Source organism: Trematosphaeria pertusa (genome assembly GCF_010094035.1).
Source record: "Trematosphaeria pertusa strain CBS 122368 unplaced genomic scaffold BU26scaffold_19, whole genome shotgun sequence".
Lineage (NCBI taxonomy): Eukaryota > Fungi > Ascomycota > Dothideomycetes > Pleosporales > Trematosphaeriaceae > Trematosphaeria > Trematosphaeria pertusa.
In genome coordinates, this window is record NW_022987230.1 from 601,865 (window position 1) to 623,126 (window position 21,262).

The 21,262-nt window shown below is 55.7% G+C and overlaps 11 protein-coding genes across 11 annotated transcripts; 4 read left to right on the forward strand and 7 right to left on the reverse strand.

The window, feature by feature from the left end:
- Positions 1–388: 388 nt before the first annotated feature.
- Positions 389–1,488, reverse strand: BU26DRAFT_570786 (SWIB/MDM2 domain-containing protein; the record flags this gene model as incomplete). Its single annotated transcript, XM_033834066.1, has 5 exons — positions 389–577; positions 661–711; positions 764–1,225; positions 1,278–1,417; positions 1,482–1,488. The coding sequence occupies 5 exons, from the start codon at positions 1,486–1,488 to the stop codon at positions 389–391; spliced, it is 849 nt and encodes a 282-aa protein (XP_033677732.1).
- Positions 1,489–2,138: 650 nt separating this feature from the next.
- Positions 2,139–5,271, reverse strand: BU26DRAFT_467129 (secretion pathway protein Sls2/Rcy1). The gene is made up of 3 exons (XM_033825250.1): positions 5,036–5,271; positions 2,613–4,986; positions 2,139–2,557 (listed from the first exon to the last, which is right to left on the reverse strand). Exons 1-3 carry the CDS (start codon positions 5,145–5,147, stop codon positions 2,287–2,289), a joined length of 2,757 nt encoding a protein of 918 aa, XP_033677733.1. The 5' UTR covers positions 5,148–5,271; the 3' UTR covers positions 2,139–2,286.
- Positions 5,272–5,598: 327 nt separating this feature from the next.
- Positions 5,599–6,377, reverse strand: BU26DRAFT_131681 (uncharacterized protein). The gene is made up of 3 exons (XM_033819677.1): positions 6,195–6,377; positions 6,018–6,143; positions 5,599–5,964 (listed from the first exon to the last, which is right to left on the reverse strand). Exons 1-3 carry the CDS (start codon positions 6,199–6,201, stop codon positions 5,687–5,689), a joined length of 411 nt encoding a protein of 136 aa, XP_033677734.1. The 5' UTR covers positions 6,202–6,377; the 3' UTR covers positions 5,599–5,686.
- Positions 6,378–8,438: 2,061 nt separating this feature from the next.
- BU26DRAFT_131610 (uncharacterized protein) lies at positions 8,439–9,495 on the forward strand. The gene has a single exon (XM_033819675.1). The coding sequence runs from the start codon at positions 8,798–8,800 to the stop codon at positions 9,356–9,358; it is 561 nt and encodes a 186-aa protein (XP_033677735.1). The 5' UTR covers positions 8,439–8,797; the 3' UTR covers positions 9,359–9,495.
- A 1,059-nt stretch (positions 9,496–10,554) lies between these two features.
- Positions 10,555–11,118, reverse strand: BU26DRAFT_131791 (uncharacterized protein). The gene has a single exon (XM_033819678.1). It carries the CDS (start codon positions 10,995–10,997, stop codon positions 10,641–10,643), a length of 357 nt encoding a protein of 118 aa, XP_033677736.1. The 5' UTR covers positions 10,998–11,118; the 3' UTR covers positions 10,555–10,640.
- Positions 11,119–11,625: 507 nt separating this feature from the next.
- Positions 11,626–12,090, forward strand: BU26DRAFT_534719 (uncharacterized protein; the record flags this gene model as incomplete). The annotated part of the gene is made up of 2 exons (XM_033831230.1): positions 11,626–11,674; positions 11,747–12,090. The coding sequence occupies 2 exons, from the start codon at positions 11,626–11,628 to the stop codon at positions 12,088–12,090; spliced, it is 393 nt and encodes a 130-aa protein (XP_033677737.1).
- A 1,430-nt stretch (positions 12,091–13,520) lies between these two features.
- Positions 13,521–15,204, forward strand: BU26DRAFT_131647 (2OG-Fe(II) oxygenase). The gene is made up of 2 exons (XM_033819676.1): positions 13,521–14,022; positions 14,104–15,204. The coding sequence occupies exons 1-2, from the start codon at positions 13,635–13,637 to the stop codon at positions 14,829–14,831; spliced, it is 1,116 nt and encodes a 371-aa protein (XP_033677738.1). The 5' UTR covers positions 13,521–13,634; the 3' UTR covers positions 14,832–15,204.
- Positions 15,205–15,228: 24 nt separating this feature from the next.
- Positions 15,229–17,136, reverse strand: BU26DRAFT_467136 (uncharacterized protein). Its single transcript, XM_033825251.1, has 2 exons — positions 16,757–17,136; positions 15,229–16,706 (listed from the first exon to the last, which is right to left on the reverse strand). The coding sequence occupies exons 1-2, from the start codon at positions 17,034–17,036 to the stop codon at positions 15,577–15,579; spliced, it is 1,410 nt and encodes a 469-aa protein (XP_033677739.1). The 5' UTR covers positions 17,037–17,136; the 3' UTR covers positions 15,229–15,576.
- A 124-nt stretch (positions 17,137–17,260) lies between these two features.
- On the forward strand, positions 17,261–18,390 carry BU26DRAFT_524302 (tropomyosin). Its single transcript, XM_033830248.1, has 3 exons — positions 17,261–17,375; positions 17,505–17,809; positions 17,904–18,390. The coding sequence occupies exons 1-3, from the start codon at positions 17,358–17,360 to the stop codon at positions 18,064–18,066; spliced, it is 486 nt and encodes a 161-aa protein (XP_033677740.1). The 5' UTR covers positions 17,261–17,357; the 3' UTR covers positions 18,067–18,390.
- On the reverse strand, positions 18,351–19,296 carry BU26DRAFT_524304 (uncharacterized protein). The gene is made up of 2 exons (XM_033830249.1): positions 19,078–19,296; positions 18,351–18,971 (listed from the first exon to the last, which is right to left on the reverse strand). Exons 1-2 carry the CDS (start codon positions 19,258–19,260, stop codon positions 18,465–18,467), a joined length of 690 nt encoding a protein of 229 aa, XP_033677741.1. The 5' UTR covers positions 19,261–19,296; the 3' UTR covers positions 18,351–18,464.
- Positions 19,297–19,447: 151 nt separating this feature from the next.
- Positions 19,448–21,027, reverse strand: BU26DRAFT_524305 (putative geranylgeranyl transferase beta subunit). The gene has a single exon (XM_033830250.1). The coding sequence runs from the start codon at positions 20,881–20,883 to the stop codon at positions 19,528–19,530; it is 1,356 nt and encodes a 451-aa protein (XP_033677742.1). The 5' UTR covers positions 20,884–21,027; the 3' UTR covers positions 19,448–19,527.
- Between the last annotated feature and the right edge of the window lie 235 nt (positions 21,028–21,262).

Consider the following 21,262-nt stretch of genomic DNA (forward strand, 5'->3'; position numbering starts at 1 on the left):
GAAAATATCCTCCCTACTCCCTCGCTAGAAGAGGAAAGAAGCGCCCCCCAGCTTTTCAGCGGTTCCGTAAGACATTCATGACTACGATTACGCTGTAAACAAGAAAGACATAGACCTGGGCCTCCGAGCATTAATCCATAGCTGGTAGGCGCAGGCCGAGAAATGCAAGCATAGCATCCCCCCGTGAGAACTCCGTTGATCGCCATGCTGGTAAAAGCTGAAGTAAGAGGAAACGAAGATGCAAAAGAGACAAGGGGCGAATAGCCCTTGTCCCGTGAAACTCGTGAGGTTGATATGTGATGCATAGATGGTGTGTGTGCGTGTGTACCCTCGGCGGAACCGATGCGACGAAACGTCAAGGGGCTGCCGGCGTGGAGTCGTACTACAACTACTCCTCATCCACGGCGTAGAGATTCTGGTTGAGGATCTTGTTCATGGTGAACATGTGGACGCGGTCGGTCTTGAAGACGGCGCGCATGGCTTCGTCGCAGCGGATCTGGCGCTTGTCGTTTGGGTCCTGTAGGTCGCGCTCCTTGACGTATTCCCAGATCTTCTTGACGGTTTGGGGTCGTGAGAGCTGCAGAATACCAGTCAGCATAGATAGAGAGGGGAAGGTGTGAACAGGCCGTAACGAGGCGCAGTGTGGATGAGTAAACTTACCTGAGTCTCGCCCAAGAGCTCCGAGAGGGCAGGCGAAAGAGCCATTGGCTTCTGCGATGGCTGTCAGCTCCTTTACAAGAGGTATGGAGTCAAGATCACCTACGTGGAATCCTCCCTTCCGGCTAGGCGACTTCTTCTCGGCGGTACTCCCAGAGCCAATGTCGCTATCATCCTCATCCTTGACCCTGTTCGCGCTCTTCTTCTTCTGCGTCTTCTTCTTCGGCACCGTCGCCCTCTTCTTGGTATTAGCGCCACGCGTTGACCTAGCGCGCCTGTTCTCCTCCGCCTGCAACTTCGCCGCAAAAGCCGCATCATCATCTTCGATGCTCCTCTGCTTCTTCTGCTTCTTCTTTGGCGGGGACTCATCGAGTTCCGACAGGGCCGACTCGTCTGGCGACCGCTTTGAGATTCCATTGGGGGTATCGGCGGCGGTGCCCTTTGTACCATTCGCAGTGGGGACTTCGACGGTGGGGACGGGCTCTGTGGGCTCGGATTCGGGCGCGGCGCCGTTCTGCTCGGCGTTGAACTTGTCGAAGCGCTGCATGATGAGGTCCGTGACAGCTTGCTGTTGCCAATGGTCAGCGCCAATTTTGCTTTGCAAGAGTCAGGGAATGTACCTTCTGGTGCGAGATGTCATACTCGATCCGTTCCTGGAGACCTTTCCGTATGCGCTTGGCGGAGATGGTGTTCAAGTCGCTGCTCGCGAGGATGCTGTCGATGATGGCTGAGTACGACGCCTCAACTTCCGGCGGCAGAGCTAAGCCCATAAAATTGTCAGTATGATGCTACCGCGCCGTGGTGGAGCAAGTTGGCAGACTGACCAGCCATGGTTGCAAGCTGGATGAAGCTCGTCGCGGGACAGTACGCCAGGTGGGACCGACGATGGAAGTATATAATCACTGCAAGCTCCTAGTCGCAGTATTGCTGTCTCTGCCGAAAGTAGCGACACTGGCGACGCGTCGAAGCCGCAAAGTGCAATCGCGCTTGGCTCCAAGCTGCTGTGGCTGGTGGAGAAGGGTCTGCTCGGCGAGGGTAGTTGGCGGAGATGATTTCGCGGAACTGAAGAATGACGGCGTCTCTCACCGAGCAGCAGGCACTCGGCGAGGCGTCGTGCAGCGGAGCGGGAGAGACAGAGAGAGCCGTGGCTGTCACGACTGATCAGATGGTCTCAATGCGGAACTTCTGTGGTGGGGGTCCGGCGGGCTCCTACTGGGCGGCAATCCAGAGGGTTTGCGGCGAGTGAAGCTGAGGAAACCGTCTTCACGGGCAATTCGGCGCGCACGATACAACCAGGGACGAGAAGTCTGCGACAAGTGAACCATAAGCGCAGGGGAACGGTGAGGTGAAGTTGCAAGTGGTCGGTAGTGGTTGACGCCGAGCACAGGCCAATCCAGACACAGAAGAGCCGACGGACCAGCCACCGCACCATCATCACGCATTCATCCTACTTGCTCTGCTTGTTTCTGCAAAATGGCGTCCGAAGACATCGATACTGCGCTTTGCTCGCCAATGCGGGTTTGTATCTACATCACTGAGCATCCGGCACCGTACATCTGCTTCTCCATGATCTGGTACCAATCAGCCCTGCGATCGCATATTCGTACACTGCCTCTGCCTGCTCTGCATCTACATCACTAAGCACCCGGCACCGTACATCTGCTTCTCCACCGCGCCCTTGATCTGGTACCAATCAGCCCTGCGCTCCGCATACTCGTAGACCTCCTCAGCCCTAAAGATGCCATGATATCGACCTGAGTCAGCAATTATAGTTGCGATCTCCTTAGCATGGTTCGGATCGATCAGATAGATCTGAGACAGCTCGCGCAATGCAGCGAAATACTGAGTCAGCGATTTGTTGCGCAGCGAGACAATGTAGCTGTTGTAGGCGTTCATGTCGCTAGCCGGAGTCAGTGACCAGGAGTGAGACAAAGAGCATAGCAATCCGCTCTTACCTGATAAGCTTGATTGCCCCGTCCACGCTGACCCGTTGTCGCTTCAGATGCTTGCAAAGCGCTGTGAACAGGCGCAATCCCACTTCCTGGTTGAAGACGTCGAGCACGTTCTTGTCCGTGCTACCAACCAGCATGCTCGTGTGCGACGACACTATGTCAACCACCCGCCTGGCCGTTTGGCTAGGCCCAATGTCAAGCATTTGTACCGTCCCATCGGGGCCTACCGGAGGATTGAAGTCTGTAGGCAGCTGGGTGCTTCCGAAAATGAATTCCACCTCGTCCATGAGTACGTCAATGCCCTTGTTGAGACCTGCAGCCACCCTTTCATCCAGCATCTGCTCAAACCGCTTTTTCTCCTTGCAGGCTGCACTGAGGAAGTCGTCCTGGTCAGTGAGCTTAGGAGAGACCAGTTCTTGAATATAGAAGACGTCGATCATCTGCTGGATCAGGTCTCCCACATTGACCAGCTCGAGGAAAGCCACAAGCGGCGCCACGCCTTCTTTGCTGTGATCAGCCACCTCCCTCGGCCTGTATGCTGACAGATGAGCGACCGCCTTGTCGAAGCCCGGTTTCATGTGCCGTCCTCCAAGTATCTGTAGCAGGCTGATGAACATGTTTTCGCATTGCTCCTTTGCCTCCTCGCCGGACTGACCACCAAGCCTCACGAAACGTGCGGCTCGCTCGAGACTTGCTCTGGCAGTGTGAGTCAAGTTCAAAGCTACTTCGATGCTGAATAGCGTCCGTATGCCCTCCAGACGGGAGTTCATGATGGCCGCTTTCGCAGCAAGCTCTGTGGTTGGTGGCTCCGGTCGAGGAGACGCCGAACGTTCGCCAGGAACAGGCGTAGCCGAGCGTGAGGTCACGTCCAGGGCAGCACCGTTCACACCGGGTGCTGTAGGTCTGGTCGAACCAGACCCTCCAAAGGTGGGGAGAACATTCACAGGTGCCATTACTACCTTTTTGAACGAACTCAGAAAGTCTCGCTTGGCTGCTTGTCGGCTAACGTTTGACATGAAGAACGTTTCCGTGGTTTGCTCCTCTGCTGTCAAGCGCTTCTCCCATGCTTCCACTTCTGCAGCTGATTTATTTTTGAAGAAGTCGAGCTCCTCCTGCAGATAAAGATCCACATGTTGTTCGAAGCAATGCGAGATGATGCGCATCGCCTCCTCCCGGAAATCAGGTCTTGAGGCTTTCGTAGGTTTAAGAGAAATCGCAAGCTGCAAAGCTTGCTCGAAAACACCAGCCACGGATTTCAGATACAGTTCGATACTGATGTCGTGCGCTTCGTCAAATAAGGACGTAATGTACTCCGAGATGACGTCTTCGGCAACACGTTCCAGGAATGGTTGCAATACATCAACGGTAGGTGGAAAGACGCGATCAATGATGGCAGCTTCATCGTTCAATGCGATGGCCAGACCATGGAAGAAGTCGTGCGACGGCTGTAGCGTAAGATGGCCATGGCGTAGGCAATCCGCAGGGTTCCCCAACTCGTCCTTCTCGAGCATCAATGGGTGGTTGTGTATGAAGGAGTCGATGCACGCCGCGCCTCCATTCAAGGCTACCAAAATCTGAGCATATCTTTTCATACGGCCATCGAAGTCTTTCGTCAGGTAGCCATGTTCGAACTCTCGGAGTAGGGCGTTTTCAAAGATGCTCATCATTGTATCCAACTTTTCCTCGCGTTGGTTCCACCCTTGTGCGTAATCACTCTTCGCAAAGATCTTCAATTGGGCCAGTATTTGCGCTTGGTGCTCCGGGTCACGCCAGATTCGGAACACGATGGGGTCCGTGTGGCTTTCTGCTCTCCCAAGGTCGAAGTAGAGTGGCGCTAATGCTCGATAGACCTTGCCATACTCTTGCCGTGCCATGCCTCTTATAGACCGAACATGCGATAGTATCGCCAGCGGCGACTCGGACGGGCTGACAGCGTATGCTTCCGTCCGTTGTATGCGCGTCGTCATTGTCCTAGGAGGCGATAGGGTCATGTCGTCGAACCCTTTGTCCAGCGTGGTTGCTCGAGGTCTGGCTTGTCTGTCCACAGGCTTCCTCTGCATTTCTTCTTCTAGACCGGCGTCAAAGAGTGTGACACTGGTCTTCCGCTGTTCGTCCTCAGGCCTCGGAATACCATTCGCGCTGCCGTTCAAGGCCACGCCAGCTCTCCGAGCGTCTTCTGCTCGCTGGGCCTCCAGTTTCCTCCGCATTGACTCCTCGAATCTCTGGCGAGCTTCCACATCGTTCCAGCAGCCCATGCTCTTGAGCCTCTGTATCCAGCGCGTGTCATCATAGACCATCTCTTGCATACGCTTCGACGTTCGCGCGAAGCGAAACATGTCGGGGATAGGTAAGTAGTCGAGGATGGTATTGATGAGCTCTGTACAAGTTAATACAAGCCTTGCGTGCAATGCTTTCTGGCGAATTACCTGCTGGCAGCACAGCTTTCGAATCTTCTACAAGCTGTGTAGTATGCAACGAGGCGAGGACGGCGTGCTGCGGTGGGGCCGGAGCCCGCTTGAAATTCGACTTCGTCGCCATGTCGGTGAGGCCGGCGTAGAGGTTGGAGAACTATTATTTCTAATAGGTGTTTTCCATCTCCAGGCGCGGGCGCAGCTGGCGTAGGCGGCGTTGTGGGGACACAAGGTGCGGGCTTCGTTCGGAGGTGGAGGGGAGGAGCTCCGCCGGCCGTGTGCGAAGCGAGAAACGGTTTGGAGCTCGAGGGCCACATAAATCCCAACTTCCCTCCTTACGTTCCTTCCCGATGGATTCACTCTTGAAGGCTTACTTGCCAATGGCGCTTGCTAATAGTGAAAGCGCGGTCGCGATTCACAGCACGGCAGTGAGCTTGTTTGGGTCCCGGCGTTCTGTCAGCGATGGCTCAGTGGACGGCAAGCATCCATAGCGTGCGAGCATAACAGTTAAGTGGCTCAAATTCGTATACACTAAGTATTATAAAGGTGTTCTAGAAGAGGAAGTAGAAGTCCGAATCATGTTGCTATCCTCCTCCCTCCAATCTAAACCAAGGGACCACGCCCGCGCGTCGAATCGATCCTTCGTCCATGTCGCGTCGCCTCCAATTACAACGCAGCGAGCAAGCCGGCCATTGCCATACCCACACCCAGAGCAGGGCCAGCGGTAGCCATCGGCACACCTGCGCCAGTGCTTCCAGCACCGCTTGCTCCAGCCGCACTACCACTGGGAGTGGATGTCACTGAAGCAGCCGAACCGGATGCGCTCGAGCCCGACGCCGATGCGGTGGGTGCGCTCGTGGATGCAGCGGTCGAGGCGCAAGAAGCGGACGTTGGGACATCGACTCCGTTCGCCTTGCAAAGGTTGTGGGCGAGTGTGATGGTCACTGTGGCGGTCTCGTTAGCAAAGAGAGACGGCGATTGCAACGGCAACACTGACAATCTTGATCCGACTGGTTACAGGTCTGGAAAACGCAGCAGGAGAGATCAGCAATGCGCTGCGTATTCCTGCAGATACAACCGATGTCGACCTGATTGCAGCCGCCATAGTCGGTACCAAAGCAGTCTTGCTGTTTCTGGGTAAGCAATCGATTCCCGACCGTCCGCTGGCACTTACGGCGCATTGTGGGAGGCCGTCATAGGGGTTCTGCGCAAGAGCAGCGGAGCTCAAGACCGCGAAAATGGCCGCCGAGGAGTAGCGCATTGTTACACGGAAAATTTGATATGCAGCTTGAGGAATTACAGTATGGTGATTGAAGGAAGTCAAGGGGATTGGTACTCACGAGAGGGAGACCAAGCGTTTATTAAAGACGCCGAGGGCCCTGCCAGGAACGGGAAGGTCCATCGTGAGGGGTCAATTAGATGAGTTTCCAGACTGAGCTGGATCACCTTCGAATACGGTATCATTGGACGCCGCTTAGATCTCCTCGGAAGCAAGCAATTAGCGGCGCTCTTGGTGAAGCTGAACTCGGCGCGCCTATTGGGGACGGCATGCTCCGTAGATAGGGAAATAGCTGGTACAGCATGCGAACGTCGGGCCTGGCTTTGGGCTAGACGGGAAGCTGTAAGGACAAAAAGCGTGTTCCCCGCAAATTAATCCCCTGCATTGTCTGGCGATCGGGAGGAGCGATTGGGTTAGCGCGTCTTGAATCGGATGTCTTCTCTCGCGATGCCGTGACGCTGCTCTGATTCTGTCTGCTAACAACTGAGACATCAATTTTTGAATCCGAGATCGGTGCTCCTTTCGCGTATTGAGGGCGTTGGGGCCTTTCATGAAAGAAAAATCCTCGTCTTGCAGCAGGCGGGTAGCGGGAGCTTACATCTAGATGCAACCTCAAATCGGGGCCGTATGGGCCACCCAACCTTAAACCAACGTTCGCTACTCTCCAAGGCTGGATTCCCTCCGAAGCGCTGTAGTAAGACAACCTAGCCGTTGCGAACCGATCCGCTCACTTCCGCAAAAGAAACCGCTCTCCAGAAGGCAGACGAGATTGCTGTCTTAGTTCGAAATCCGCATGCGGCCGTTCGCATGCCTCACGGTGCCCTTCCATTCGGACCATCTCCCGGCTCAAGCTGCGGACGACAGAGGACCATGTTGGCGTCCCCCAAGCCACTGGTCCACGTTCCTAGAAGGCAAATGGCGAGAAAAATACCTCACGAGCTGTCCCTTATCGCTTAGGTATCGCTCAGTACCGTTATCAACTTGCGCAGCCCCTTCGGTTTGCCATACGACCGATGAGAACCCGGTATCTTCTGATGCAGAAAAGCCTCATAATGCCTACAAACAAAAGAAAATAAGCGCGGATGGCAACGACACTGCCATAACCGTCCACATATCGTCTAGCGCAGGCACTGCCGGGCTGCCCAGGCATTCTCAGAGCACTTGACGATGACTCCGGGATGTGGTTTGCCTCGCATCAATTTGGCCAGATCGGCTTGGAAAGAGGGCGTCGGGGCGCAGCCCAAAGTCGTCATGGGGAGGGGCAATGTTCGCCAGTAGTCCTCCTGTCTCAAATCTGGCGATGTTTTCCACTGTCCATAAAGGGGTTGAAACACTGGCACGCTCGACCAAGGTCCATGCTATTCGGCGAGCAGCTCTCCGAATTATCGACTGTGGGTTCCTGCATTTAGGGATGCAGCCGACTGGACGTCAAGTGTGACAACAGCATGACGGAACTGTCACATGCAGAGAGGCCAGCGCACGGCGGCGCATAGGGCGTCCTCCTCCGTCTCCCCGACGACCAAGTGCGTGGAAAGGCGTCTAGAAAGCTGCAAGATGGCTGATGCTTGCAGCCGTGGCAGCCGTAGAGATGGTGGGTTTCTGGCCAAACGTGGTAGCCTATCAGAAAAGTGAGGCGCCGCCATCGTTTACCCGTTTCAGTGCTAGCCTCATGGTCCTTCCCTTCGCACAGGATCGCGTTTCCAGATGTCAGCACGGATGCTCCTCTTTGAAGGCGACCGTTTGAGACGCCGAAAAATGAAGCACATACGCGGTGAGGCATGATTGGACCTCAATTCAGGAATTTTGGGCCTCTGTCGTCCGTTCCCATTTGAGTCACCGCAGGTACCTGAGATCGCTTCACTTGGTGCGCAGTGCTCGAGATACTAGGGCCACGTACCTGCCATTGCCCTCTTGCCTTCGCGTTGCCCCGTGAAGGACTGTGTGGGTGTAGACGGATTCAGCGCGCGGAAGAGCCTCCTAAGAGCGATATATAAGAGTGATTCAAAGTCGCCGAAGTACCTGTCCAACTTTCAACGTGCTACTGCAGAATACATCTTGAGAACCCCCAAACACTATTCATCCAAGTCTCAGACAACGGTCTTACTCTGTCAATATCAAAACGCAACCCGGCTACACTACGATAGCGAGCCCCTGAGCCCCGATCCAGATTGCCGGAATTCAATATGACGAAACGCCCACAAGATCCTCCCAGCGGCGAAATCCAGCCCCGCGATGGGTACAGTGAGTTTCCCTGTCCACGAAATAGCAAATGAGAACAGCATCTAACGGTTGCATATAGGCAGGCCTTTGGAGGCAGGATCGTAAAACCGAAATCAGCCTTTCCCCTTACATCGCCACTGCCTTGCTTCATTACGACGGTGCGACATACGTTTCGATTCGGAGTTCGGCATTTTCCTCCCTCCACGACGTTTTGCAACTTCTCGGACCGTCGTTTCGCCATACGTTCTACCACCCTCGCCCCATGTTGCACAAGCCCAATGCAGCTGCAAGAGCCGCACTATCCCGCTTCGGGTGTTCTCGATAAGATACGAACCGAACCGAGGTGGCTCGTGGCGCAGCAGCAGTCACCCCTTCGGTCTGAAGTCGACTTCACGGCACGTCACCAGCTTCGGCCGGACAGCCTGGCGGAAATCGGAGGGCGCAGGCAGCCCGACCCGTCCAGTTCGGATGCGCCCAGCGTGGGCAACAATTCACTCGCCTGCAGCAGTACACAAGGGGGCGGAGGGCGCGCGGGTGCGCGGGCTGTGTCTTTTTCCGGTCAAGAAGGCATCTGCAGCGAACTTGCGGACCAGCACAGCACAATCGAAACGAGCTTTGGAGGACCTCTCGCCGCTTCTTATCAACAGAGACGGTGGTGCGGCCGGGCCAGCCTGATGGCCTCAAAAGAAGCCTTGTGTCTGCCCAATGTGACAAGCCACCGCTGCGGCTGTGCACAGGGTCACGACACCGACCTCAGCCAACAGGCACCGACGTTCATCCACCAGCTACAGGCCACCGCTAACAAACTGCTGCCTCAGTCCCGGTCTAGCTCGTGTTGATGGCTGCTTTGGCGTGGCTTGGACCGAACGAGTGACCCGCCGGCGTTTCCCATGGCCTCCCACACCGCGGTAAACGAAAAGAGTCAACGCTTCACCCCGGGACCCCTGATTACGATGCTCTCGAAGCCGCGCTAGAAGGTCTGCCGCCTACCTGTCGCCTTGTTCCCCATGTCAAAAGCCAATGATCTTCCGCCCTATATGGGGTGGCGCAGCTCCCTCTGGCTCTTTGAGCTTGACCTTGAGGTTGACCGAAGAAACTCTCTGCGTCAGAGCCTTAAACAAGGCAAGTGATGCCGTACCTGAATGGAAGCTGAATGGCATCTCCTAAGGCACATTCGATCGTGGCAGGGAGAGTGGCGCCTATGGCAGGCCTCGGGACTTTATAAACACTCATACTTCGTCCTGTCTTGGACCTGCATACAAAAGCACGCCTTGTGTCTGCCTCTACACCCATCCACAACGCACCGCAGCTCATAGCCACACCCAACAATACTTAACTGCCGAGACAAATCCACTTCGACTTCTTAAACATCCACCGCCCTACCACGATGCGCGTCCTGTTCACAACCCTCAACCTCACCTTCTCCGATCCGCAACCCCGCGACGGTGGAGCTCCAAACCCCAGCACTCGATCACGATCCTCTTCAGCAATGCTCCTGTCCATGGCCAAGGAGGGTCCGCAGCCCCGAGACGGGGGCTAACCGACCTACTCCAAGCAACTCTCAAGTATGTCGGTCGATACATCTTCCAGCTTGAGCCGAGCTAACCTTCGAAGCTCTATTCACCCATTGCAACTCATCACGGGTGGACCGAGGTTCCCTTGCTTTCGTTATGACTTCGGACGATACGGCACTCGGTCGTGCACATAGGCCTTCTCCAAATTGCTTGCCAATGTGCACATAATTCGACCTCGGCTTCGGCTTCGGCTTCGGTTCCCCCTCTCGATCGCTTCGCTTTGGACTATTCCACCTGCATCTTTCGGCACGTCTTTCTGGTATTTGGAGCGTTCAGCGATGCATATTCGGCGTATCGGGTTTGACGGCATTTTCTCTCTTTGGCCTGTACGATTAGTCGCGAGGATGGATTGGTATCTTATGCGGAACATATGGTATCTCAACCTTGGATATCAGATTGCATGGATGGCGTTCTCTTGATGGATCGGCAACGTTTGGGTCTTTCGTCGGGGTTTCGCGACCTCAAGGCGACGGTAGCTCCGGCCGGGAAGACTAATTGGCGCTGGCATCGGTTTGGCGTCGAGTGGTCTTCCCTCTTGTTTGTACTATTACTGATTTTGACTGTATTCGTAGATAGAACCCCGGCAATGGGAGAATGGAGTGGAGAGGAATAACAGAATGTTGAAGAAGAAGAAGAAGCCCATCACTCGCCTCGCTTGGTGGCATGCCCCGCCTGATCTGTGCTGTGCCTGCATCCTGCCGCTCGTCTTGGCACCATAGCAATGACACCATTTGCTTACGTTCGTGTTTGCTTTTCGTGCGAAGGGACCCTCACGCATAGCAGCTCGATGACCTCTTCTATCGTCCTGACCACAGTCTTCATCATGGCGAGTCGAATCGTCGCAAGCCCGCACGCAGCGCAACACCAAGCAACTACACATGCCATCGCTCCACTGGGCCAGCATGCGTGAACCACGAGGCACTGTCGCCTAATACTCGCGCGCCGTCGCGCGTCCTGAACCCCGCCATCCGCTCACTCTCTTAGCTAATAGATATTCCGCAACCAGCGCGCCAGGACGCAGAAATTTCGACGGGCGAACGGTCTCCGCCCGGGCGAGCGTGTTTGCGAGCATGTAGTGTATGCTCTACGTGCCCGTCGGCGCGCTGCCCAGAGCTCCCAGACGTCGAATCGACCGCCCGTTGTTGGTCACGCTGGAGTGAAGGAAAAGCTGAGGATGCCTGTGTACCGTGGCGCCTTCCTCTGACTGCTTGGGCACGCCAGACTGGTCACTGCTGCCCTGTTCTGCGGTGAGGGCCAAGAGGGTGCTATATAAGTGGTGCCTTGTTCTTGCGGTCGCGTCATCTACTGTGTGTCTTTGACAATTTGTTTCACCCTTCTTCCCCTCTAGGGCTCCTCTGCTTCTTCGACTTCTTAAACAGCTTCCCCCGCTCAACTGCCGACTTGTCTCCCTGCATTCCGCTGGTGTAACCACTCCAACGTCAACACTTCGTATAGCACCCCTCACCCGCTCTTCCACAGGCAAAGCTCGCATCACACCTCGAAGACTCCAGGCAGGACTTCACTCAAGCGCAATGGCTCCCTCGACGGATCGTGTTGCTTCCCATGGTCGTGGTGGCGCCGGTAAGTCTACTTTTCATTCCTCTTTCTTCGTGGTCAGACACCCTTGCGACAGTGCTTGCTAACAGCGTGAAGGCAACATTGGCAAGGACGACCCCACCGCCCACACGAACCCCCAAGATCTGATTACGCCCACCCTAAAGTCGGACCACTATACCACCGGTCGAGGCGGCTCGGGCAACATGGCGAAGAACGATCCGAACCATCCAGAGATCGCTCGTGCCAGCCAGGACGTCGAAGCGCCCTCTCTCCGTGAGCCCGAAGGACCACATCACTATGGTCGGGGCGGCGCGGCCAACGTCGCGGGTACTACCGAGGAGCAAGAGCGGAAGAGGAGCGAGGAAGCCAAGCGCGAGGAGGGCAAGGGCCTCGTGGACAAAGGCAAGGAGCTACTTTCCAAGCTGGGCGGAAAGAAATAGGCGCTCCACGGCAGCACACGCCCTCATGACATACACGGCTGAGGAACTACCACGGTCTCATTGTTTCCTTCAGCACCATTTGCGATTATGATATACCCTCTTCCTCTGCATTGTCATTCGATCTCGGCTTGGTCTGCGGGTATGGAGTTGGTCGGGTTTCCTAAAAGTCTGGTTCTATCTTGCGGAGGAGAAATAGCTCGGTGAGCCAGCATGCATCGCCGTCTTCGACGGCGGCTCTCAATCAACCCTCTCAACGATGATTCTCGCCACTCAAGACGAGTGAAGCTGCCAATCCCACCGCCTTGGTTCCAAGCACCCACCTGCATACTGCTCATGCACATCACAAGCGGAGTCGAATGCACAAAATGTGACAACCGGGCAGCACATCGCAAGCCAATCAACAGATCCCGCACACTGCCTTATCTACTCTCGGTAACGCTGATCCGGGGTAGCAGAGCGGAGCTAACCGCAATGCTAAGTTGCATGAACTCTCAAGCGGGACAATTATTATCGAAGGGAGGCAAACTTTCGCCTCATTCTCGTGAGTCCAACATGCGTTAAATCGGTTTGGCACTCCAACCCCATTGGAAGCATGCAAACGTCGCGCCATGGCGGGATTGCGGGGTAAACCGCGTTACCACTGAGCTCCGCAGATTTGTAGATTTGAGTGAGTATTCAGCTCTGAAGAACTGCCGGACAAGAAGCGTCGAACCACAAAGGTTGCGTTGAGTTCCGTACTCTGTTGATCCTGGGATGCCTATCTCCAGCACGTGGTGGCAAGGTAGCGCAGTGCGCGCTGCTCCGTCACCCAGCACTTGGACCCCTTGACCCAGCACCCGGCCCATGTTTCCGCATCATCTCTCCGAACGGTAAAAGAATCCTGGAAGAGAGACCCTGTCTCATCACTTTCACGCACAAAAAGAAATAACAACAAATCAGCATGACAATCACCTAAATCCCATGCCATCCAAACGCGCGTTCTTTATCCCCGAGCCCCTACATCAGCCAAGTGCACACCCCTTGGACGGACGATCTCCCTCTCGACGGAGCAAGTGCTCCCGAGGCTCCAAACAATGGCTCAGGATCTTTGGGGGGGCCTAGCTCCGAAGCAAGCCTGCCGCCCAACCGCCGGGCGTGAACGCCCAGAAATATACGTTCAACTACGGCGAGGTGCGGCGAGGCGCTGCAGGTGCGCCCTCATCCGTCCCACAACTCCCCATGAAGTGAGGCCATTCAAGCGTTCGCTCCTCATGCAGCATTACAGAAACGGGTCTCTGGGCCCCCGCACGTGTCTGGATCCAATTGGTTACAAATAGAAGGATGAACTGCCTATCTGAGGCGACGGGTGATTTACTTTTGGACGGTCCGATGGTAATAAGGGACGGCTTGGTATCGGGAGTCGAGTAGGGGTGGTATAAGGCCGCAGTGTCGTTACTTGGAGGTGTGCAAGAGACGGTTTACTACTTCTACCAATTGGACTACCTATCTACCTTACACAGAAAGGAAGAGAAAGGGAAGCCAAGATTCCCAACTCGCCGCCCACCATGTCCACTACGCAAACGGAAACGGAAACGTACGTCCACTACCACGACGGCGGTGTCCCAGGTCGTCGACGCGTCCTCACCGGCAAAGCCGCAAAGCCCACCTTTTCCGCCGTGCCCAAAATCGACTTCCGCCGCATCTACTCAGACAAGCTCGAGGACCGGCAAGAGCTGGCCAAGGAGGTGGGCGCTGCGTGTCGAGACGTGGGCTTCTTCTACGCAGTGAACCATGGAGTGGATGAAGCAGTGCTGGAGGACACGTTTGAGGCGGTGAAGAAGTACTTTGATCTGCCGACTGAGGTCAAGATGGAGACGCATAATCAGAAGACGGAGAAGTTTAGGGGGTATGAGGCGTTCTTGGAGGGGAAGCTGGATCCGAGTACGAGGGGTGGTATGTCAACACTGCCCTTCCTTCCTCCCATTACCCTCTCTCGAGTTCACGGAACCCGGCAAAGCTAATGCACGACTCTAGACCTAAAAGAAGGCTTCCTCATGGGCGAAGACTTCACCGACCCCGAGCAACTCGCCCTCCTCTCCCCCGCCTCCCTGCCCACCTCCCTCACCAGCGCACCCCGCAACCAATGGCCGTCCCACCCCTCGGCGCTCTTCTTCCGCCCCGCAATCTACCGCTACTACACCTCCATGTTCCACTTCTCCAAGCGGCTCCTCCACATCTTCGCCCTGGGCCTCGGGCTCCCCGAAACGCATTTCGACGCCATAACCACACACCCGATGACGAACGTGCGCGCCGTGCACTACCCGCCGCAGCACAGCGACGCAGACGTCGGCATCGGCGCGCACACGGACTTCTGCTGGTTCACGCTAGTCTGCCAGTCGCGCACCGCGTACCCGGCGCTCGAGGTGCTCAACGGCAACGGCATCTGGATCCCCGTGCAGCCGCAGCCCGCCAGCTTCGTCGTCAACGTCGCCGACTTCCTCAAGCTGGTCACGGGTGGCACGTGGCAGAGCACCGTGCACCGGGTGCGCAACATGGGCGGCGAGGAGCGCTATAGCATGCCGTTTTTCTTCAGCCCGAATGAGGATGCGCGGGTCGGCGTTGTGGAGCATTTGAGGAAGGGGGATAAGAAGTATGAGGATATTGGCGTCGGGGAGTATTTTCAGAAGAGGCTGGATATTGATCGGACGACGCATTTGGATGGGGACGGGAAGGAGGGCGAGAGGAAGAGGCCACGGTATTGAGGGATTGGGAGCGCTCCTGTGGAAGGACCCTTTTTGACTGGGGATAAGGAGGCTGATTGCCTTTGGGGAGTAAATAAGCAGTGCTGGGGATGGGTTTGGAGGAGGAGGAGGAGGAGGAATCTCCGTCGCCTCGTCGTTCGTTCGCTTGAAGCCCATTTGTGAGCGTGGCAGGATGAGAAAGCAGGAGGGCGGGCACTGCGATAAAGCCCTTGGCCATGGAGAGAGAAATCGCTCGTTGTATGAGTGGCCACGATTGGTCGGTCGATAGGCGAGGGAATCTCGCGGCGCCCGGAGGCTGTATGTGCTGGGTATCAATCAGTGGGACGTGTAACTGATGGAGTCTTTCAAGAACTGGGGTTGATCTTGGGTACCGGGCTTGAACATCTACTGCTTGTTCGTTGCAAGCCAAGACCACAGTGTGCATCAATGATAGGCCATGGCGTTGTTGCACGGTAGTACATCTCACTCCAAGGCCCATAGGTTCAACTTTGTTTCGTATCTGCGCTGACCACAAACGATAGAGAAGGGTGCTCAAAGGCGCAAAATCCAGAGGCTTTATCCAAAGTGGTACTTCAATACAATATATCAACTCCACACAAAAACAAACACCTGAAAGAATGAAACTTCTCACAACCCACTCATCCGTCATATGACGCCCTCTGAACTCCCTCGATACCCAATGACGAGCTCCGTCCGAGTCCTCCGGCACTGGATCATGGACCACCCAAAGTTCACACCCGGCCGGCTACAAGCCAGTCGGGAGCTGCAGCTGAAATCCCTCTAGATCCTCATCAAAAGGGTCACCACCCTCCAGCTGACTAGCGAAACTGTTAGCCCAGGCATCGGCATCCTCGTCATCAGAGTTCTGGAGCAGTAAAAGCTCCATTTCGCGCTCGACGTCTTCGGCAGTACGGAAAGGCTGCTCGTCTTGCGCGGGCGCGACGAGCGTGGCGTTGGTGGAGGTTGAGCTTGAACGAGAGAATGCGCCACGAGGCTTCGCGATGACCGAGTTGGTGCTTGCGTTGCGGTTATGGAGGGATGAGGAAGTGGTGGGTCGTCGGGTAGCGGTAGACAAGGGAGCGGGCTTCGTGACGTTGGAGAGAGGTTGACGCGCGGTGGTATTTGTTCTGGCTGCGCGACCTTGAGCATAACCGATGGTACTCTTTGAGGCGGCGGTAGCGGCAGCGTGACGGGAAGCGGAAGGATCAACGGCAGCCTTCGACGACCTCCTGCTTGAAATGAGGCCAGCGGGAATCTTTGACTTTGCTGCCGCAGTTGGAGCTGCGTAGTGGGGCTTGGGTGCCTCCGAGAAAGCTGATACAGCTGACTTGGCCTTCAGGGTTGAGGGACCGGTGGCCTTCTTTTTCAAAGCATCCGGCTTGATGCTAGCCTTCGGCGCAGTCTTCTTCGGCGACTCAACACCAAAGTGTCTCCTAGCTTCCGCCTGGTCTTTCTCCCACTGTTCAGCGAACATCTTGTCGAACTCCTCGTTCTTCTTCTTGATATCACGGTCCAGTCCCTCCTCAAATTCGCGTCGGAGCTTCGTGCGACCATCATCCTCAATCGGATTGTGATATGCCTCCCAGATGCCACGCGTCATGTTCTTGCCCTCGAACATGGGGAACTTCCAGTCGCGAGGCAAGTAATCATCCATGTCGTCTGGCAGCGGGACCTCCTTCGGAGGCATGTATTCGATCTCCGGAACGTCGTCTTCCTCATCTTGAACTTCAGGCTGGTGGACCTTGACCTTCGGACGGCGTAGGCGAGGGCTAGCTTTCTGTGTCTTTGCGGACGCGGAGAGCGGGGCAGGGGTTTGGAAAGCTTTGGTCTTCGCGTTGGTAGTTTTCATGCCCAAGGGCGCGCGTGTGCGAGGACCTGGATTGCTGTCAGTCGCGCTCATACCTCGTCCTGCGATGAGAACTCACCAGCCGGCGTAACGAATGCATTGTTATCCAGCTTCCCGTCCTTCTTGCCGGTCACCAACAGATTCTCACTGCCCTTCCCATTGGTCTTCAAGACTGACTTTCCACCTCGTGCCACTGCGTTTTCGTCGTTGAGCGGGACCTTGAACGGCGTCTTCGGGGCCTTCTTTCCTGGTGTTTTGGCATTGAATCCCTTCAGGCCGGCATTGAGCGACTTGCCAGCAGCGCCGGCGTGCAGATTGTGCACCAGGTTCTCTTGATCGTTGGCGGCGAGGATATCCATGGCGACTGGTACATTGAGCGAGCCGTGGTATGTCCAGCGTGTAATGTGATGCTTGCAGAACGAAGCTTGGAAGGGTCGTCTGTTTACAATTGGTTGCTAGGGACGGCGGTCGGAGTACCCTGAGGCTTGGCGGCCAACCCCTGCTCTTGCCGAAAGAGGTGCCCCATGCCCGCATTTATCAGGCCCTGACAGCAGCGACACTTCTTCAGACAACCACATTCGCACTCCACCCACACCCTCTTACGCCCACATTCTCTCACATAATCCCTCTGCTTCCTACAGAAACCCTTCGTACCAAAGCAACACCGCACCACCGCAGCCATGGACCAGATCAAGCAGGTGCGTGTTCCCAAACTACCCCGCCATGTCCCTTATGCGGGCTGCAAGCCCTGCCGGAGGACTCACATGCGCCGAACGGCCAGGCCTACAGCCGTCAAACCAGCATAGCTAACATGTCTGCCGAAACAGCGCATGAACGCCCTCCGCATCGAGGCCGACGAGAGCTCCGCCAAAGCCGAAGAGTACAAGGCCAAGGTCAAGGCCCTGGAGGCCGAGACTACGCAGAAGGAGCAGGAAATCACCTCGCTGACGCACAAGAACCAAGTGCTGGAGGCCGAGGTCGAGAAGCTCGAAACGTCAGTCAAGACCTACAAGGACGAGGCGGCGGGCGGTGCGGCAGCCGGCACCCAGGCAGAAGCTCTGCAACGCAAGATCCAGGTCCTCGAGGAAGAGGCTGAGGAGTCTGACAGGACCATTCGCGAGCTGAACGAGAAGTGAGTGTCTCGTTACTTTCCCCCTTCTCCGAGGTGTCCCAAGGCAGCCACTTTTGCTTGTCTTGGAAATCTGACCGCTGACGCGTTTCCCCAGGCTCCGCCAAACCGACGTCAAATCCGGCCACTATGAACGCAAAGTACAAGCCCTCGAGCAGGCGCGCGACCAGTGGGAAACCAAATACGAGGAGATGGCCAAGAAATACGCCGACACCAAGAAGGAGCTCGACGACTTCGTCAAGGAGATCGGTAACATCTGATCGTCCTGTCGTCTCTCTTTCGTGGTTGTTGACGTTTATCTAGTGAATTGCTAAAGCTGGGCATGGGACGGCACGGATGCTCGAGCGCGGATATGGATTGAGTGGAAGGAAGCCTATTACACCCCTTACCTGCATATCTTGGTTTTCCTTCGTGTGGCTGCTTGGGTGGGAGATGAGCTGGGCTTGTGCGCTTTAGATAATCTCTGAGCGTTGCAATACATCAATAGCCGTTCCTAGAGGATATGGAATATATCTTCTGCACAGTATCTTGGCCGCGGGACATGGACCGGCTGCTTTCGAACTTGCCCTCTATATTGACCGGCTCGCCCTGGGTATCTTGTGAATTTGCATGCAATACCAACAGTATTATCATAACCCCTCTCAGCGGGACTAGGCGCCTATTTTTCCTTCCTCGCCGCCGCCATCTTCCGCTTTTTGAGGCCTTGCTTGACCCTCTCTACCTTCCGCTCCGCCTTGGTCTCATACCGGAACTTCTTCTTTCTTTTCTTCGGCCGATCCGACTTGGGCTTCTCTTTCGTCCACACTTTTTTCTTCTTCCCATCTCCTTCTCCATCCCGCCCTTCCCCATTCTCCTTATCCCCCTCTTCGTCCGAGCCGTCCTCCCCACCACCGCCTCTCTTCTCAAACCCATGTCTCGATATCCCTACCGTTTCAATCGTCACGGTGGTATATTTATCCTCGTCGATGTACTCGTCCTCCTGGTCTATTTCTTCCGGCTCGGGCGGCGGCTCCTCAATGCCGTTCCATTCCTGCTCTTCCTCGTCGTCCTCGGCCGCATCCGTAGTCGTCTCGCCCGCGTTGCTGATGTCGCCGTTTGCTTGCTTGACGAGCCGATTTACCTCCGACACGTGGTGCTCGAGGTCTTCTTTGCGCTTTTGCCGGAGCTATGATATATCTCTATTAGCTATGTTCACTTTCTCCAGCTCAGCTCTCGACAGCAATCAATTCGCTGGCTGTTCGTGAATTGGGGGGATTTCTCTTCGCACCTACCTCGCGACGGAAACGCAGGCGTTCTTCTTTTTCCTTCTTCGCGGCTTCTTCCTGCGCGTGTTTTATGCGCGCGAGCTTGCGCTTGTGGAAGCCGGTGAGGTATTCTTCGCGCGCGGTGGGGTCGAAGGCTATTTGTTCGGGGGCGGAGGGGTTGGGTTTGCGCTTTTTGGAGGGGGGCGGCATTGTGTTGGTTGGGTTTTCGGGGGTATGGAAGGGGTTATGGCGTGTGTGAGGGTCTAGAAAAGTTCGGTGCGGATTGGGTGTGGAGTTTAGTTTGGAAGTTTTTGCCGATGTGGCTGGTGGGGGTATGTGGCACAGGTGGAGGGGAACGTCAGATGGCAGGCTACCTAGGTAAGGGGCGGGAAGGGTCCCTGGGTATCGTATCTACGTTTATTCAGTCGTACCATGGTACATACAACATATCTATAATTTATATAATCATCCGTCTTGTTAACCCCCACTGATCGAGGCATAACCTGCTACTGAGGCTATGCCACCATCTTGAGCCCAATCACTATTCTGAACGCCGTCGAGACCAAGGATCTTCCTTCTCCAGGGTAGTGATTCAAGCTGTCGTTTCGCTCGATTGGTGATGCAGAGCGCGGCGTCAACGTCTTGCAGCCCGGTTTCCCCGAAGATGGATAGAACTACCAGGCCGAGGAATGAGTGATATATGTCGGGATGGTCTCCAGGTAGCTTTCCAAATCCTCCTACCAGGTGCTGCATCCTGTCAAGTAGCCATCGTCGAATTGGCTTGCCATCAACGATGTCGAGGTAACCAAGGACTTTGAGTGGAGCACACGCCCAGTAGCTATAGCATGTATCCCCTATCTTGTTCGGTCTGCCGTTCACCCCCACCCATTGGAGCTCGAAATGTGATGTAGGCTGATCCTTGAACGACTGCTCCCCAGCTGAAGACGGATAGCTGCCTAGCTTGAGAAAAGAATGTGCGTCGTGACACGTGGCTGCTGAGTCGCTCTCGTCTCCCAATGTGTCAATCGAGTCCTCATCATCGAGCGTAAGGGTTTGCCTTGACGCTAGCCAGTGCAGAGTCAACGGCAAGTTCGTGATGCCGCGTAAGCGCCCATCAGGTTTGTCGACCGGTAGACGGTCAAGGAATGACAGAGCATGGACGGCGCAGCAGGCAAATCCGGCATGCCCTTCATGATAAGGCGATTCGGATAAGCCGCCATCATAGGTTTCGGCCTTCCGTATGCAATCGATGAAGTTGTCGACATCAATATCAGGCACCCTGCCCAATGGCCCTTCAATGTTACCCCGAAGGATCCACCGGATGGCGGTGGCCATGTAACCGAATCTGGAGTCATTGCCCCCTTCCACCCGGCCCCCCTCCCCCACCGTTTCTCCGAAACTTCCATCCGGTCTTTGCACTGTGCGCAACCAGGCCAATATCGCCCTTCTCTTCACCCGTTCCAGGTCGTCGCCGAGGATGGTGAGTATAAGGAGAGCAAAGAAAGTAGCCGGCACATGAGCTGGATCCCAGACTTTGTTTTCGTCATTCCGAGCAGGCCCGAAATCTGTTGCAGGAGAAGGTCGGAAACCGCCCTCTGGGAGTTGGCAATGATAGACCCAGTCTATGTAGCCTTGGCGTTCTTCGGCTGAGAGTGCTCCCTGCAGGTCACCGAGTATATCCAGAGCGGACAGAATAAAAAGAGCAAGCATCATGCGGTTGGAGTCATTGCCAGTGTAGTGGTGCGGCAGGAACGTCTTCAAATTGCGCCGCCAGTATCTGATGTGTGCCGCGTAGTTGAGCTTGCTCTCCTCGGCGGGAAGACCGGGGGCCATACTGCGCTTCGCCCCGAGACCGGCTCGGTGGATGCTAAGGCTGGTATTTATATCGAGGCTGTGGCGGCCTGTCGGACTACCGCGACCATTTGCGAGGAGCAGAGGAGCAGAGGAGCAGAGGAACGTGGGATGTTCGTGAAATTCATACCCAAAGTGGTGAGGTATGAGAAACCGGGCAGCGGGTTGACAAGGCAGCGCTAGCTCCATCGGGCCAAGACATGTCGCAACGCTCAGCAGGGGTCCCGCCGCTTGACGTTTCTCAGGCTCAGCTCTGGCTTCGACACCCACAGAAGACTCCCCTGAAGCCGGCCATTCTCCTATTCTCCGTCACGTCGGCCAGCAGCGGTCGCAGCGGACGCGCTTTGTCTGACACTCCCCA